The sequence below is a fragment of the Haliotis rufescens genome, unplaced genomic scaffold (assembly GCF_023055435.1).
Source record: "Haliotis rufescens isolate VD_foot unplaced genomic scaffold, xgHalRufe1.0.p SCAF_5, whole genome shotgun sequence".
Classification (NCBI taxonomy): domain Eukaryota; kingdom Metazoa; phylum Mollusca; class Gastropoda; order Lepetellida; family Haliotidae; genus Haliotis; species Haliotis rufescens.
In genome coordinates this window covers 21881731-21898480 of record NW_025964223.1, presented here as the reverse complement: position 1 = coordinate 21898480, position 16750 = coordinate 21881731, and the positions used below count along the sequence as shown (strand labels likewise).

The window sequence follows — 16750 nt, the reverse complement described above, 5'->3', positions numbered from 1 at the left end:
TTTGTTCAATGACGTCATAAGGAGGAGGGCAAAGCATGTCCCTAACCTGTTTGGGGGAGTACAGTGTGTGGAGTAGAACATGACGTTAAGTATTTCCGGATTTGTGTGCCAAATCCTTAATTCCCCCCAACCTGTCCTCATCCTTCAACTGCAAACAAAAACGAGTTTGTTTGCCCACATCCATAACACTGTGAGGAGCTCGCAATGCACAATCCGCAACAAGGCTGGAAAAACGTGACCAGTCGCTGCAAGGACCTTGCGGTGACTTAAACATTCTCTGCAGCCGTGTTAAAAGATTAAAATTTAACAGAAAATGTGTCCGAGTATTTAACCAAAAATAAATATTTGAGTGTAATTTTTCTTCAAATCAAACAAGAATTATGGCTATTTGTTTTATACAATTACAGTTGGAAGAGACATAGACACAGCATATCTGCTGAACGACAGCAAATATAGAGAGTGCTATTTTGTCCATCTGGGTGGAAGTCAATAAAACTGTTTGTGGACTCGGTTTAAAAAGCGCAAAATTGTATCACGTTCGTCGCCAAGAGGCAGACAGTTGGGAGATCTCGCCATTAAATAGCAGCATGCGCCGTCCAAATATATGTTTTGTTATAAAGAACTGCAGAAGCTACCAGAACAAAGCATTAGTCAGGGTTACGGTGGTGCGATGAGGCGTCAATCTGGAAGACGTCATCGGCTGCACGTTTGGCGGCCCGGGGACACAGGCGCTGCGCGGTCTCCCCCCCCCCCCCCCCCCTGTACTCCTTGTGACTGTGTATGACCCGATGTAGTGATGAACACTGTTACAACTGTGACTTGTTTCTAAACTGACAGTAGCATTCTGCACGTTTTCTGATGTTTAAAACATGTAGTATGTACGTAGTTGGCTCACCTGCATAAAACTGTGTTATATTTAGTGAGGTGAGGTGAAATAGGGTTTAACGTCTCGTCCAAGATTATTTCACTTATACAGTGACGTGTGTGCACGTGTGTGTCTGGCTGCGTGTACTAGTTCGGACTAATGTCGATCTTATAGTGCTTGCCCAGTTTAGTAGGAATACCCTACTCAGACACAGTATACTGACTCCGAGCCGACCAGTCCTTGTTTTAGCAATATTCCAGATATTAGCATGATTAAGCCTTAATGACAAAAAAACCAACCTAAAACCAGTTAAATACAATATAGAGTTAATATGGCAAAATAAAATGAGTGAAACCCATTTTATGTGCCCATTGCATTTATATAATTTGATGTAATTGTCGGCGGATCATGTAAAGTCCATAGGTATTTATTTGACCCGTGAAGATCCGAATAGAATAGGTCTTCAGCAACCTATGCTTGTCGTATGAGGTGACTATGCTTGTCGTAAGAGGTGAGTAACGGGATCGGGTGGTTAGGCTCGCTGACGTGATTGATGCATGTCATCTTATTCCAATTGCGTGGATCGATGCTCATGATGTCAATCACTGGATTGTCTAGTCCAGACTCGATTATTTACAGACCGCCGTCATATAACTGGAATATTGCTGAGTGCGGCGTTAAACAACAGACAAAACAAAACATAGGGTATTGATAAAATTAGAATATATCCTGAGTGCTCGCCTGTCCTCGTCACAACTTCATATGAAATATGGCAGGAATAACAACATCAAAAATACCTGCATTTACCAAGCGTCTGAATAGGATACAGTTAAATGCCAAATATATCAGGAAGATCACACCAACAGCCAACATCGATATCTAGCAGTTCAACCCCGTGGGCGATGTAGACCGCCTGCAGTGGTTTTCGCCATGCAATATCGGTCAAGGCAGCTTGCCCTGGTCATGGTGACCCAAAGACGATCGGAGACAGTTCTTCGAACTTCACGTGCGCGGGCTGTGCCATGCCGATATTGGTCTTCTAATTAGGCCTAGTTACCAAGAATTCCGAGATTCCATTCAATTGTTGATATGCGAGACTGCGTATCTGGCATTTTACACATGGCAAAATCTCATTTTCAGTGATTAATCAATATTGTTCACGCCAAGAAAGCAGTGCATATTATTATTAATTGCATTTTTCACTGCTCAAAACCAAAGTCGTGGAAAGAAAGAGTTTTTTTCCTCTCATTAATCAAACTCAAGAATGACAAACTTTACCATCAGGAGACATTTGCAGTCGCTGTAAATAACTAAATATGCATTAGGGGGAATACAGATGTTTTCACCATATACATTGCATTAAGATTGAAATATACAAATAAGGTTTAACGACATTGTATATGAGGCAACGCATTACACGTGAAGCAAGTTTACACAAGATGCAATTTCGTGAATTGTAATCGTTTGTTACGTAACTGAAATTTCTACAAGCTTAACAGAGCGTACAAACAAGGTTTAGGTCTTTGTTGGGGGTGGGTGGGATATTTAAAGGGATGGATGGATGCAGATTGAATCGAAAAAGCAAATTATAAAGGGAAAATTGTTTCCGGGCAGTGAGTGAGTGAGTGAGTGAGTTGGGTTTAACGCCGCTTTTAACAGTATTCCACGGCGTGTCAGCTTGATGTGGGAGGAAAGCCCGAAGTGATGCAGGTCAGACGTTTACCACTTCGGTGAAACCCACGAGCACGGGTATGGTGCTGACAAACCTAGAAACATAATCGGGGCGAACCGGGATTCGAACCCACAAGCATAGGTTTTTGGCGTGCCCTAGGGACGCACACTCTGCACAGCGAATCGCGGCGCCTTAGACGACTGGTCCTTGTCAAGCTCCAGACAGGGTATCAACAAGTACCATCTGTTAACGTCTTTTGGTATGACGCGGCCGGGGATCGAACCCCGGACCTTCCGCTCTCTGGGCGGACGCTCTACCACTAAACCACGGAGGCGGTCTACACAATAACAGTTCCCCGGTTACACATGGCACTGAGTACACAACATCGAAACCTAAACTGGGAATTGGAACTTTAGAGCACTATCCATTTTTATCACTACATGAGTAAGATTAAGAGGAGTGAGTATGGTTTTACGCCGCTTTTAACAATATTCCAGCAATACCACGACGGGGGACACCAGACATGGGCTTGCCACATTATACCCATGTGGAGAATCGAACCCGGGCCTTCGACGTGATGAGCAAAAGCTTCAACCTCTAGGCTACCCCACCGCCCTAAAATGAAGGAATAAGCTGCAGTTGGGGTCAGTGTTCGGGACCTTAAAAACACCACCCTCAACAGAATATTCATGTCAGTTATGAACGAATGAAGAGCAGCCATTTGTTAAAGGGATGCTAAGCTCGGACCATGTGATAGTCCCAGCAAATTTGATTCAAGTTCAAAATAAACTTTTCGTCTGCTGTTTCTTATGATATTAACACGTCAATCAGTTAATTATTGCATTATTTACAAAGAGACACTGTGAATTTCATAATTTGCATTAATTACACTGAAGACTTGAAGCGAGCATCGGGCCGTGAAACACGTAGACACTTTAAAATTGTGTCATTTCTATTCATGAACGTAGGTTTTTCACGGACTTGTCTATAGGTTATATAGGTCCGTGGTTTATTGACTGCTGTGAGCATTCAATCCTATCACCTGCATTGCAACACTTTTTATGTCATTGATCCATTTGTTATTCACAGTTACATAACCAGCACAGCATGTAGACAAATCGTTGTTTATATACCACAACAATACCCTAAAATACCGTGACCGCCACAAGCGCAGTGGGAAAAGCTCCTTACATCGACTGTACATATGGCGGTACGGAGATAAGGCAATGCACTGTTAATGAAAATAAACGTTGCTCTAAACTGTCATTGTCATGCTTAGACACCATGTCTCTTGATCTGGCTGATTGCGGTGTTGTCGGAAGCTTTCATCGTATGGTAGTGAACAAACCTAGGCACCAATCCAAATCGATCGCCCACAGATACTTCAACGCCCTAATCGATGACACCAGCAAGACCAGGTTCCCATTGTCTGGCGGTGCATCACACGCGAGAAACAAGATGTCCATTTATGGAGTTTTTGTGTAGTGAATGAACAGGTTTATGGGGAGATTACAGACCTCGTGATTAATCTGCTTTCAGATTTGAGTTCACAGACTGCGTTAAGAGAAAAGTTGAAACATTTAGAAGATGTTACCATTTAGTCATTTAAATGAAAGATTCGTGTTGTTTATGAGCGTGACAAGTAAGGATAAGATAAGATATATGGACGAACAAGTTCTTTTTTACAATTAAGAGCGACCGTTATCAAGCAAGTGAAGATCACCTTATGTTGATAATTATTTTTTTCAAGCTGATTTTTATAAAATACACATGTTTGTTTATGGCTTTATATAATCCATTTCAATTTAAAATATAAAGTTACATTTAGATTATACAGATAGGCTATCCACCTATGGGTCACATTAATTATTTCACCGTATTCAACAAATCGGTATTTAGTAACAGGTGACATAAATACTTTCATTCACTACCTATGCCTGGCTATATGAAATTCGATAACATGACATTCAAGAGTCATATTGTGTTTTTATGCCAGTATATTATTTATTAACCAACTTTACGACATGTATTGATCTAATGCATAATATCTCACAAGAATGGATCGTCAACTACACGTCGGAATATAGCCACGGGCCATATTTGTCTTATTGTGATGGGTGGAGAACATTCGGAATGTTGTATCATATTACGGCATAATGACAGCGTAAGTTAAGCATCTATTTATAAATGGTATAAATGCGTCCAGCGGAAAGTCCCGAAGCAGATTGACAAAACTAATCCGCATGCCCCAGCACTCTGATAATGACAAGCTTGTGCCTAGACTTATGATCTCATACCGTAGGCTGCCGTGTGTCATGTGACCCTCTCGGATTGACGCATGCGTTGTAGCGCTGTTATTTTGGGCGAGGCCAGTGCGTCAACGACTTGTAGAGAAATTCTGTGACTTTGGAGGCATTTCTAGCCACAAATCGCAAAAATGAGCGTGGATAAACCTCTTTTCGCGACTACGGTCGACGACGAGGACCGCAAGGCCGTTGTGAAACAAGAGTTTAAATTGTTTATTAAGGTATGTATAAAGACTTGTGCCGAACGAAAGTGGTGAACAAATTCATGGCGGTATTATATTGCGCCTTGGTGAGCACACGTTCAAAAGCCGGGCCTATTGAGCCCGCGTAGCATGTTTTCAGCGTCTCGGGAATAATATCACTCGTTCATGGAGTAGTCCAGAAGTTTCTGCTTATGCAGACGGTTAGCTTCGTCAAATGCGAAAAACATTGATTTACTGTGGGTTCGTCTGAGACCGCACTAGAGACGGGGCATGTAGTTAGCGTGATTCATTCGGCAGCAAATCTGTTTCTCGTGATAAAAATTTCCAGTTCGTAAGGATAGATTTTCAGGGAAATATTTGCTCATGCTGTTGATAATTTAGAACATGATGTATGATTCGAGATAACACGAGATCGTTAGTTTTAGTGGAGAAAGATATGGGACATGTTCGCCTGTGGAACAATGTTTCACTTCGTGGTGTTGGTCCAGAGCAGGGCGATATTTGGAGGGTATAGAAATACTGTCTTTACGTGGATTGTCAACTAACATCCTATCTGCGGTAGAAAGTTAAAAACATTTCAGTTCGCAGTGACATAGAAATAAGAATTGTGCTATGCCACTGGAATGATACGGATCATTGATCACGCGTAACGAATATAGAATCGTTTGAAAACTAGGCAGCTATCAAAATAAAGTTGCATAATGAAGTGTCAGTACAGGCTTTACATATTGATTGAATCACACATGTGATGTGCGTGCAAACACGTATTGAGCATTTCCCAATTAACCAATTAGGCCTACTAGATATCATGTTTATTCGCCCTCTTTCGCTGAGGTTGGGAATCAAATGCATAGTGTTCAAATTTTTAGAAGTGCGACTCTCTTTTACAATAAAAGATCTTAATGTTGCCAACAAGTTCATTATTGTGAATATCGTGAAGCAACAGAAAGGTTTGATAGCTGGAATGTCAAAGCAACATATGGTTGCATATTAAATAGATGAGTGTGATTCAATACAGTTAACATTGAACATTGTGTTAAGTGTGAACAATGACAGTGCCATCATTATCAGTGTCATAACACAAATATGTAACTTGCGTCTTGTTTGAAAGGTTCCAAAATGTTGCATGTGGGGTGTTAAAGTTTAACACTAATCATATCTTGCACACTCAGCTGTCACATTAACATGACCTACTTTTTTTTTCCTCCAGGCATCACAAATTGACAAAGAAACCCGTGGGTCCTGCCCAATATGTGAGCACTGGTTCATGATAGCATACCTTATAGCCCAGAAACAACCTGGGGTGAACTTTTCAGTTTTCACCGTGCAGGAAAATAGCCCTCCTAAAGAATTTGAGGGCTGGAGCAAGAAGTTCCCAGTGGTACTGTCAGTCAACTGCACAGACAAGAAGGGCCAAGACATTAGTGGGTGCATGTACGACAACTTCGAAGAGTTGGAAACCTTCTTCGAGAATATCAACCGCGAGTGCCCTGAGTTGAAGAGGCATAACAAGGAGAATGGCGATGCCATGTCCCGAGTAGATACCCTTTATGCTGTAAGTATGGCATGGCTATGTTCTCTTAGATAAGGGTCGAAAGAATTGGCGTCGAGTATGAATATGTACAATTTGCTGCAAGTTCTGGCTCCATGGAATAGATACTTCTATAAAATTGTAACATTATCTATAACTACATTATTAGTGGTGTAACAATACGGCATCACAATATTGTATCCTGATCGATTTACAACCCCTGTATCAAAATACATACAATACATTACATGTTATATTGGTGTAAAATATGTGAATAGCAGCATAAACTGTTCAACAACCATCTTACACAGATTCTCTAGTATTTCCTGGTTGGCTATAAATAGCGTAACATTCACAGAGCACTCGAGTCCATGTTTCTGCCACCCAGTATACCATCTTTGATCTCTGAAATTTAAAAAAATTGATTCATGGTTGAGATTGATCTGCATAAAGAAAGAATATCAATTTATGAAATAAAAGTACTGTATTGAATATGTATCATATCACAAACTCACCATACTGTTACATCTCTAATTAACATGAATTGGGACATTGTCAATTCCAATTATATTTTTTACTGACATTTGCTGCATACTTTGTGCCAAATATTGGCCTCTGTTTAGATCTAGATAGATCCCCCTGTATGTATTAGGTTGTGTTTGTCTGGTCTGTAGAAGTACTGTATCTCTCATGTTCTCTTAGGCTAATATATAGAAGTAGAAGTTGTCATTTAATTTGTCTGGGGCAATAAATACATATTCATTGGTTTTCAAAATTATGAATGGAAGTCAAGAGGTCCTTTACAGTGTCATAGCCCTAATGTTAAATATTATATTAGATTCTCTCGATTCAAATACTATTGAACAGAAAACAAAGGATGCCAGTAACAACCTAAATTTCTAACACTAATTCATGACTGTCAGTATAAATTATTTCCACTGACTGATTGATAGGAAAAATGTTATTCACATATTAAACATATTCAGTCAGAAATTTGACACTGGACTGGTTATTGGAGAGATTGGTGATTGTGAACTTGGCCCCCAAGCTTGTTTTGACACTGATGGCAACAAATGCCTGTGATGTGGTTTAACTAAACATTTACCCTCTAGTGCAAGGTCTATATTGGTTGTATAATGTAGGGGAATATAGTGATGCTTATCAGTTAGTGGCCACCATGTTGTTGGCGGCAGGTAATGAAGCACTTCCTTAGTCGGGTCACATTGAAAAAAGCCCACTGAAAAAATCATTTTGCATCCTTTGATTTGTTCTTTCTTTGTATATATACAACCCCCAAACATTTAATAAATGAAAAATTAATCCTACCCTGCTTCACGTAACTAGGTCACATTGCCTGCAACATATTTTTAATGATGACCTCAGGGTATGTTGGCAAGGAGACTGGGAGGTACTACTCTGAATATATACAGCTGACTACTGAACACAAACTTCACCTTTATGTCCTGAATGCAGCTCAGGCCTTAAAACAATTATGCACAAATTTCAACAATGTTGTCAGTTGTCTACATACTGTTTGATCATTTGGTTCAGGTTATTGCATAGGTTGAAAGTATATATTTAGTTATATTACCCAGTACGCTTCTCATGTATTCTGCGACTTTAGCTACTAGTCCAAAGCCTGAGTCCAGTTAAATTCTGTTTGGTCTAGTAAGCTCTGCTAATAATAGTCCATATACAACAATAAAACATACGGAAAATGATAAGAGCCATGTTTGGGCCATAGACTCACAAGATTTTGTCACAGACTGCATGCAGCAGATCACAGGTATAGTATTATTTCAAAGGTTCATCATTTAAGGTTTTGTTCTGCAAGGAAAGACCGGGGTTGTTTTCAGTGTCATGACCTCTGACACTTCTTTTCAAATTTAGATCACTACGCTGAATTTAGCAACTATGTAAAAAAAGTTCCAGTTTTTCAAGAATCTGCACCATTAATTTAAGATCATTCTGATGTAGTTTGCCTTAACTAATATGTGTAATGTTAGAGGTAGTTGAGAAAAAATAGTAGTAGTAGTATTATGATTATATTGGTAAAGTGTCAAACTGATCAGCATGATCAGATTCATCATATGTTGTGCTGGCAGGAGGAGACTGGCCTCCCAGTCCTGACTGACTACTATGCCCTTCAGTGTTCAGATCTGTCCATCTTCTAGGACAGTGACTGACTCATCCAAAATGTCATGAAGACTTCAAATTTCATAATGATGAAGAAGAATGTCCTATCAAGACTTGATATAAAATCATGAAAAGTGTTCTGATACCAATTGTCTCTGATTCACCGCCCTAGTATGTGACCTGGGGAAAGTTGAGGTGTATAGAACAAAACAAAGAGAGACTGTAGAGGCAACGAGAGATGGTAGTTCTCTTGTCGGGCCATGTAAATCCTGTCTAATGGTTACATTTTATGAGTCTGAGGTATCAGCACAGCCCTGCTTATCTTCCTTGACCTACAAACAGCCTTTCCTAGTGATGTAGGCATGAAGGCAGGCCTACTGTGACAGCCAGGACTTAAATGTATAGACCAGACCTTGATTTATCATGTTTTATAGGGGTAGCTTTGACTTTCTGATTCTGAACTATATCAAACTAGTGAAGTATTATTTGAAAGGTGGCAGGTTACAAGTATATTAAACAAAAACAGGGGACCCGACCATGAATATTTTTCAGCATATATTTTTTTGGAGTAAAGACTGAGCACACTGTTTCAAATAACAATATTCATGATCACTAACCTATTTTGTTCATTATATATTTCTCTCTTTCATAATCATAAATGCAAGTAATGTTTAGTGTCTGTATTTACTGATGCCTTATTTGGCTGTGGGGTGGCTTAATGATATACATTCACACATGCCAGTATTGACCTGGGTACACTGTGTAAAACCTATTCTTGGTGTCCCCATTGTGTGTGTTTGTTTGTTGTTTAACGCCACACTCAGCAATATTCCAGTTATATGATGGCGGTCTGTAAGTAATCAAGTCTGGACCAGACTAACCAGTGATTGACAACATGATCATTGATCCACGCAACTGGGATACGATGACGTGCATCAACAAAGTCAGCGAGCCTAACCACCCGATCCTGTTGGTCGCCTCTTACGACAAGCATAGTCGCCTTTTACGGCAATCCCCTGTTGTGATACTACTAAAAGCGACATAACACCACACTCTTGAGTGATCTATTGATGTGTAGTGAACCAGGCAACATGCAAGGAGTGGCAACATGTTCATATTCTCTGGGAATGCTGGCACTGATTACACACTTCTGGGGAAATGTTAGGGTGTCACACATTCCTTGAGTGTTACAATGAAATGAGTGGTACAGGAAACTGTCGTAAATTAATACAATTAAACTGTTCAGACCAGCTTTTCTTGAAGAACTGCTATCAGTTGTTGCTATGGCCGTGACCAGACTTTGTCATTAGCAACTATGTATATGTTTACAGAGTTTAAATTCGATGGCACAGTTAAAATAGCAAAGGAATGATTAAAATAATATCCTGCTGCTTCAAGGGCAAACTTAGAAATAATTCTTTTTACAGTACCTTGAGACAGTGTGTTTATTTGACATAACATACATGACAAACGCATGGAAAATAGTTAACATGCTTAATACTGAGAAGTTAACTTGGGCAATCAGAAATTATAAAGTCATAAAGTATTATCAGTCTTAATGAAAAGGAAGGCAGCCAATTTTCAAAATTAGGCTGCTTTTTATGACATTCATTGAGCTTGATAATGGATCAGATTTTTTCGTCGTGTTGCCACACTTTTATCTATTCCAATGTGTATGCTTCTAGAATTTTGTTTTTAGTGCCCTGGTTGACATTTGTGACAAGTTACTGAAAGACGAGGGTTACTGCATTAAATGTATATATATCATGGTTGGGGCTGACTTGCTCTTGTAATGTTATCAATACGATTGAAGTCGATACTTTCTTTGGAAATTCACATGAGTCAAGAAACTAATGACATGCATTATCAAGCTGTGAGCTGCCTCAACATGCTTTACTTGAAGCATTGACTGGAAATAAGAATCTATTTAGACATGTTAGAACCTCATTAAGTTAGACTATCCATTTCACTGACAGCAATATGGGGAAGTCCTGGGGCCCTTGAGGTTTTTGGCTTCTGTATATCTTTGGGTCCCTCCTAAGAAATGTTTTTTTAAGAATATGTTTATGATAGCTGTAGTACTGCATCCCCTCTTCTGTTGCTCGTTATGTATCAGTTTTTGAGGGCTACGGATAATCACACAGGTGAGTGTGCCAATGTTTGCTATAGGGTTTACAGCAAATTTCTACATTTCCGTTTGGCTACAAATAATTAGATATTGTAAAAATCTACATACTAATATCTTCCTTAAACACTTTTCTCCAAGAACGTATAATATCAGGATTCAATTTCGAAAATATATATTCTGAATTGCAGCCAGTCAGAGATGTAGAAGCGTGTACATCCTTCAGCACGCCTTGGCAGACCTTTTTTACGTGACGTTATGTATCTGTCAGTAGTGAGATATAGAAAAACTGACGTGAAGGGAACGGTACGGGGATACAGTAACCACAGCTGGGTTTATGACAACAGCCCTTTGACTTCCATGATTAATTTCAGGACAATGCTGAGGATGTGAACTGTGTACAGAATTAATGGGGGGTCCTGGGGTGCCTTAGGTCTTCTGGTATAGTATTTGAATCTACGGGGATTACAGCATTAGGGTTATGACATGGACCCTTTGACTTTCATGCCTAATTTCGAACGCTGTACAAATAACTGATTTGACAATGATTTGATAGATATAGCTTTTCAGGCAGAGCAAGACTAGAAAATAGATATTGTTGGCTTCCTGTTACAAAGGTTACTGACTGACTTAGCCTTTTTGATCATGCAAGAAAAGTCTTCCCTGTTTCTTTAAATTAATGTTTCACTGAACATGATGAAAGATGTGAGCATGGGTTGGTCGGGAAGGAAAGGGATTATTGTGTTCTAGAGTTGTTGTGGGACATGCTAATGTTTACTTTTGTTGTAATTTCAGACTCTCAATGGATTCCTGACAGGCCAACCAGAGACCAAATTGACGAAAGCTCTGAGAGCTTTAAATGAAGACTTAGACAACGGCAAGAAGTTCTTTATAGACGACATGCTGTGCTATGTTGATTGCCACTTACTGCCTAGGTTACAACATATCAAGGTGGCAACCAAGGTACGCTGGTCCTGAGCTGGGATAGTGATAACATTTAGACAAACTATTGAAATCGGCACATTGCCACTGTCAGGAATAATACCATTAACTTGATGGAAGGCTTGGGATGTGTCATGGTGTAGATGTACCATGTCACTCTAAGGTGCCTTACTTTTTGTCATTCAGGACATGTTGTATGATATGGCATTTAACAACTCACAAAATCAAACCCTTTGATTTTTTATTCACAATCTGTTATAAAATGCAGCTTTGTTTCAGCCGTCGTACACTTTTCACAAAAGTGGTAAATGTCTGAGATGCACCACTTTAGGCTTTGTACCCACATTAAACTGATATGCTGGGATAAAACTGCATTCCGGTGGTGGGGTAGCTTAGTGGTTAAAGCATTTGCTTGTCACACTGAAGACCAGGGTTCAATTTCCCACATGGGTACAATGTGTGAAGCCCATTTCTGGTAAACCCCACCCTGATATTTGTGGAATGTTGCTAAGACCATACTCACTCAAGATTTATGGCGAAAGAGACGATGATGTAGGTGTAGTATCACCATTCACCCGCTTTACTTTGTTTTCTGATTGAAATCTTTCAATTTTATTGCAGAGATATGCCGACTACAATATCCCCAAAGAATTCAAAGCAATTTGGAAGTTCTTGGCACATGCATACCAGCAGCCCGCATTCGTAGCTACCATGCCAAGAGACCAGGATATCATCTTTCATTATAAGAAGAAGGTGACTGCATTTCCACAAGTGAAAAATTCAACAATAGAAAAGTTCTCTTATGACATGTATGTACCTGAAGAAATCTTGGAAGAGATCAGGCTAGAGGATGATGGCAGTATGGAAAATGAGCAGGAACAAGAACAAGAACAGGAAGAAGTGGAACAAAACTCAGAAATGGAGGCCCAGCCTGATAACAATGGATTGGAATATTAAGTTCCGAGTGTGTGATGGAGACAGACTATTGGGTGTGATGGGAGGGAATTAATGGTGTGCAGACAGTGCAGGCTGGGCTGGTGACCCTCGGTTGTTCCGGCCGGTCAGGGTATGCCAGCTTGACACCATTCTCCTGAATGCGCATGTTATCTTGGAACTGACATGGAGACGTTTGTGGAAAGCGAATGTTAGTTTAATTATCTACCCAGATGGAACATAGTGGCATAGTCATAATGATCAGGGGACAGGTGGACCATTGTTACCGTTGCCGACGGTGTTGATAGTCTTCAGATCTATCCTTGATTACAAGAGTTCATATCCTTTCAGAAACATGTCATTATGTTGGACGCACAGTACAAAATTTGCGGGATAATTCTTGCTCTATGATACAGGACCAAATGTAATTTTGCAGGTCTTTTGCTCACATGTTAAAAACACCTACACTTGCGGACCAGTTTACAGGAGAGTATATGTTGATTAGTTTTTGTCATGGTGCTTCTGTTCCCCTCATCAATGTTTCCTTTGTTGAACCCTTGTTTATTTTTAGGAAGGCAACTGTCAATCTGGCAGGATTGAAAACCAGTCATGGGAGACAACTCCTTGAACTTGTAATTCTGATACTTTTGAACAGTATTCTGGAACAATTTATGATCAAATTATGTGTAGATATGACACTGATGAATTCATACAATAAAAATATTTACAAATTGATTGGTAATTGTTTCATGAATAAGATATTTCGATTCGTAGCTGATCCTCTATGGGGCGGATCCATCTTTACCATACACAAGACATGTATAGCAATTGCTAAATGATTAAGTACAACGTATAACTATATATTATGAATCAAAATGGCTGGCATGTACAGAAATGTAAAAATGTCTGTAACCACCCAAGTAGTTTTACCCAGCCACGGCTGTAGAAAGGACATTTTTACTGGAGCAATTATGGTAAAATTAGCTATTTTGTTAACAGAAGTTTGTCATTCACATCTTCATGGTTTGTGCTAAAGGTGTTTATGGGATAAAAATTGGCCTTAAATCGTTATTACTATATGCAGTCCGACATGCCTTGGCTTCTGTCTGTTCTATATATGTGACTGTACCAACGTTTAACCTGGACCAAATTAAAGTATTTTGTATATGTGTATGTGAAATAGGCTTCATGGTAATTTTTGTCCATGTTCTTTATGTCTGAACACACTTGGGCACAAGGATACAAATTTGTTCATGATATCCTATTTTATCTGAGTCAGGGTATTAAAACTTCTGGCAACCCTGGTATGCCATTGAGGCTGTAGAAGGGTTCCATCAAGTCATGCAATGAATATTCTGGAGTGTTTGAAAATAATTTGATAAAACAAAGAATTGGGACCCTATCTGCAGCCTTGAAGTCTGTTGACTAAGGATAAATATGCCCCCTCCCCTCCTGTTGATAAATAGCTTGTCATAATCAGACATCATTCTGTCTTGGTGTATCCGACATGTTACAAAAAACTACTTTTACAATCAGTTTCCTATAAACAAGAAAATGTTGGATATGGTGACTCAATTGAGGGTCAGGAGGAGTGTGTTTGATTTATAATTTATTACAATTGTTCATGATCAGCTCTATGAAACATAACCACAAATTGCCTTGTCCTGACCCTGTGTAATCTGAAAGAGAAGTTTGTGTTTCAGTCTCTAATGAACATAGTGGAAATGTACAAATACCTGTCTTCCCTTTCACTAGGATTTGTTTATTACTCACTACTTTGAAATGAAGTCATGCTAGCATCTGTGTATTGTGTGCAAAGATTTCCATCTATTCACATTTTGCAAATGGCAGGAGCTATTGTCTTATAGTTAACCAGACTGAATAAGCTTCTCAACCATATGTTCAGCCTATTGTGTACGGCTTCTGCAGAATTTGGTAACCGACAATACTGGTAATTATTTTTGCATAGGAAATCTAGACAATATATGGTGAGGAGTCTCAGCCTTGTACCTGATCTCTGATTATTTTGTTTGTTCAGCAAAGTTTGTGATATCAGAACATATTTGTCCTTCAGTCTTTGCCATTCACAAATTTTTTATCAACATATTTCCTGTCTTTATTATTAAAATTCCTGTGTTGGACCAGTGCACGCATTGTACATCTTGGATGAAGCAGGATGGATCAGATGCTGTATTCTACTATAGCTTTGTTATATGTGCATTTATTGTTTGGTACATAATACTACTAGTAGTCTGATAACCCGACTACACCAAATCGCCATATACACTGATATCTTGGATGTCGATAAGCACGGCTTTGTAACATTCAGTCATTATATAAGAAATAAAATTACTCAAATCAAGCAGTATTGTTGTTTTCTGTTGGCCATCAACATGCATCTCTGGTTGGAAGTTGACAGAACATTAAAATTTTGGTACAGAACTTGTCAGACAAGAAGTGATATTCCGAGTGAGGAAACACATGGAATTACAACTAATAAATCCTGAAACAACTTGCCTGTTAATTTTGTTGATGTCAAATGATTTAGCCACTTGATTAAATGCTTAAAGGTGTATGCTCAATATCTACTGAAACCATGAGAAGCCTAACAAAGTCTACAATTGTTAAAGTGTTTTTAATTTTATTTTTCAACCTTATCTCCCTGCTTTTCAAAACCCTTTCACCCTTTTGAATTTGAAGAAAATCCTTCTCAATTAGCTCTAAATTTTCTCTGACATTGTCAGTCCTTTTTTTCCAAAAGATCAGATTTTAGAAACTTGTGCACCCAACGAGCAGATATCTTATTCATCTGTAAATGTTCATGAATAATAGTTTCAATGGATCCATGGCTTTGACCTGGGTCTTCCTTAAGTTCAACAATGGTAATACGTGTATCGCATCTATCTGAAAGTCTGACACATCTCCTTGATTGAATCTTCATTGATGGAAGTTGAGGGACGGCCAGACCTAGGGTCATCATCAAGGCTTGTTCTCCCAGCCTTAAACATAGCTGCTTAACGTTTAACAGTGGAATAGCTAGGGCCCTTATCTCCATACACTTGTGACATGCGATCATTAATTTTATGGGGAGCACTTTTCTCTAAATTAAAAAACTTGATGACTGCTCGGAACTCATTCTTTTCCATTTCTGTGTCCATTTGGGCCCCTATCAGTTCAACTGGCTGTCACTAATATATAAAGGGCCTCAACAGACCAATACACTTGCAATGAATTACTCAAATAATGTACTACATTGACTAGTTCACTTTGTTACAGCCCATAGTTGAAAGTTAGTCAGGCTTAGAACTTTTTTACCAGTCCTCGTAGCATTTCGAGCCATGGAAGACCATGCTGCTAATCTCAAGACATGACACAAACATTTTAAAACCAAATTTGCACTGAATGTTTTTATTTTCAGAAATGTTTAACAAAAAACGTATACAATATTGTTTATTGTAAAATTCATTAGCATAGAGATTAAAATTCCTTAAATAACAATAAAACATTAATGGTATTGTAACAGCAGCAACATTTGGAATGGTATATTCAACCTGTCCAACCCATTTACACCATTGGAAGTTTCTGTGAACAGGGTTATGGTCAAAGGGAAGTAACTCTGTGATGCAACCACAACTGGAGACCGATATTGGAGATATTTCAGTCTTGTGACAAGATCATTACTTGATAGGACGTGACCAATTTTGCATAAGTGTTATCTATAGATGTTTTGGCCTGTATTCTATGATTGTGCAGGAAGCACAAACATAATACTTGAAATATGAACAGAGCCACAAGTGTTGAAAATATGCATACTTTCAATCCAAACAGTTGTCTGTTATTTTCTTTTTCTTTCTTTTTTACTTTGACAAATTTAGAGCAGGTTCTTACACAACACAACTTTAAATGTAACACTTTATATCATGTCGCTATCTTGTAAATGTATAACATATTGACAATTTTCCATTTTCCTCAAAATTGCTTTTGCACTAAAACAGAACAATTAACAAGCGTTAAAATAGCGTACTTTCAACCCAAAC

General features: G+C 38.9%; 1 protein-coding gene across 1 annotated transcript; it reads left to right on the top strand.

The window, feature by feature from the left end:
• Positions 1-4836: 4836 nt before the first annotated feature.
• Positions 4837-15075, top strand: LOC124111970 (chloride intracellular channel protein 2-like). The gene is made up of 4 exons (XM_046471903.2): positions 4837-5064; positions 6257-6601; positions 11634-11801; positions 12402-15075. Exons 1-4 carry the CDS (start codon positions 4975-4977, stop codon positions 12735-12737), a joined length of 939 nt encoding a protein of 312 aa, XP_046327859.1. The 5' UTR covers positions 4837-4974; the 3' UTR covers positions 12738-15075.
• Positions 15076-16750: the final 1675 nt, after the last annotated feature.

What these genes read in the sequence shown, in the direction of transcription:
- LOC124111970 (XM_046471903.2), top strand. Translation starts at nt 4,975, where the DNA reads ATGAGCGTGGATAAACCTCTTTTCGCGACTACGGTCGACGACGAGGAC. An exon ending in AGTTTAAATTGTTTATTAAG is followed by an intron (nt 5,065 to 6,256) that starts GTATGTATAAAG and finishes TTTTTCCTCCAG; the next exon opens with GCATCACAAATTGACAAAGA. An exon ending in GAGTAGATACCCTTTATGCT is followed by an intron (nt 6,602 to 11,633) that starts GTAAGTATGGCA and finishes TTGTAATTTCAG; the next exon opens with ACTCTCAATGGATTCCTGAC.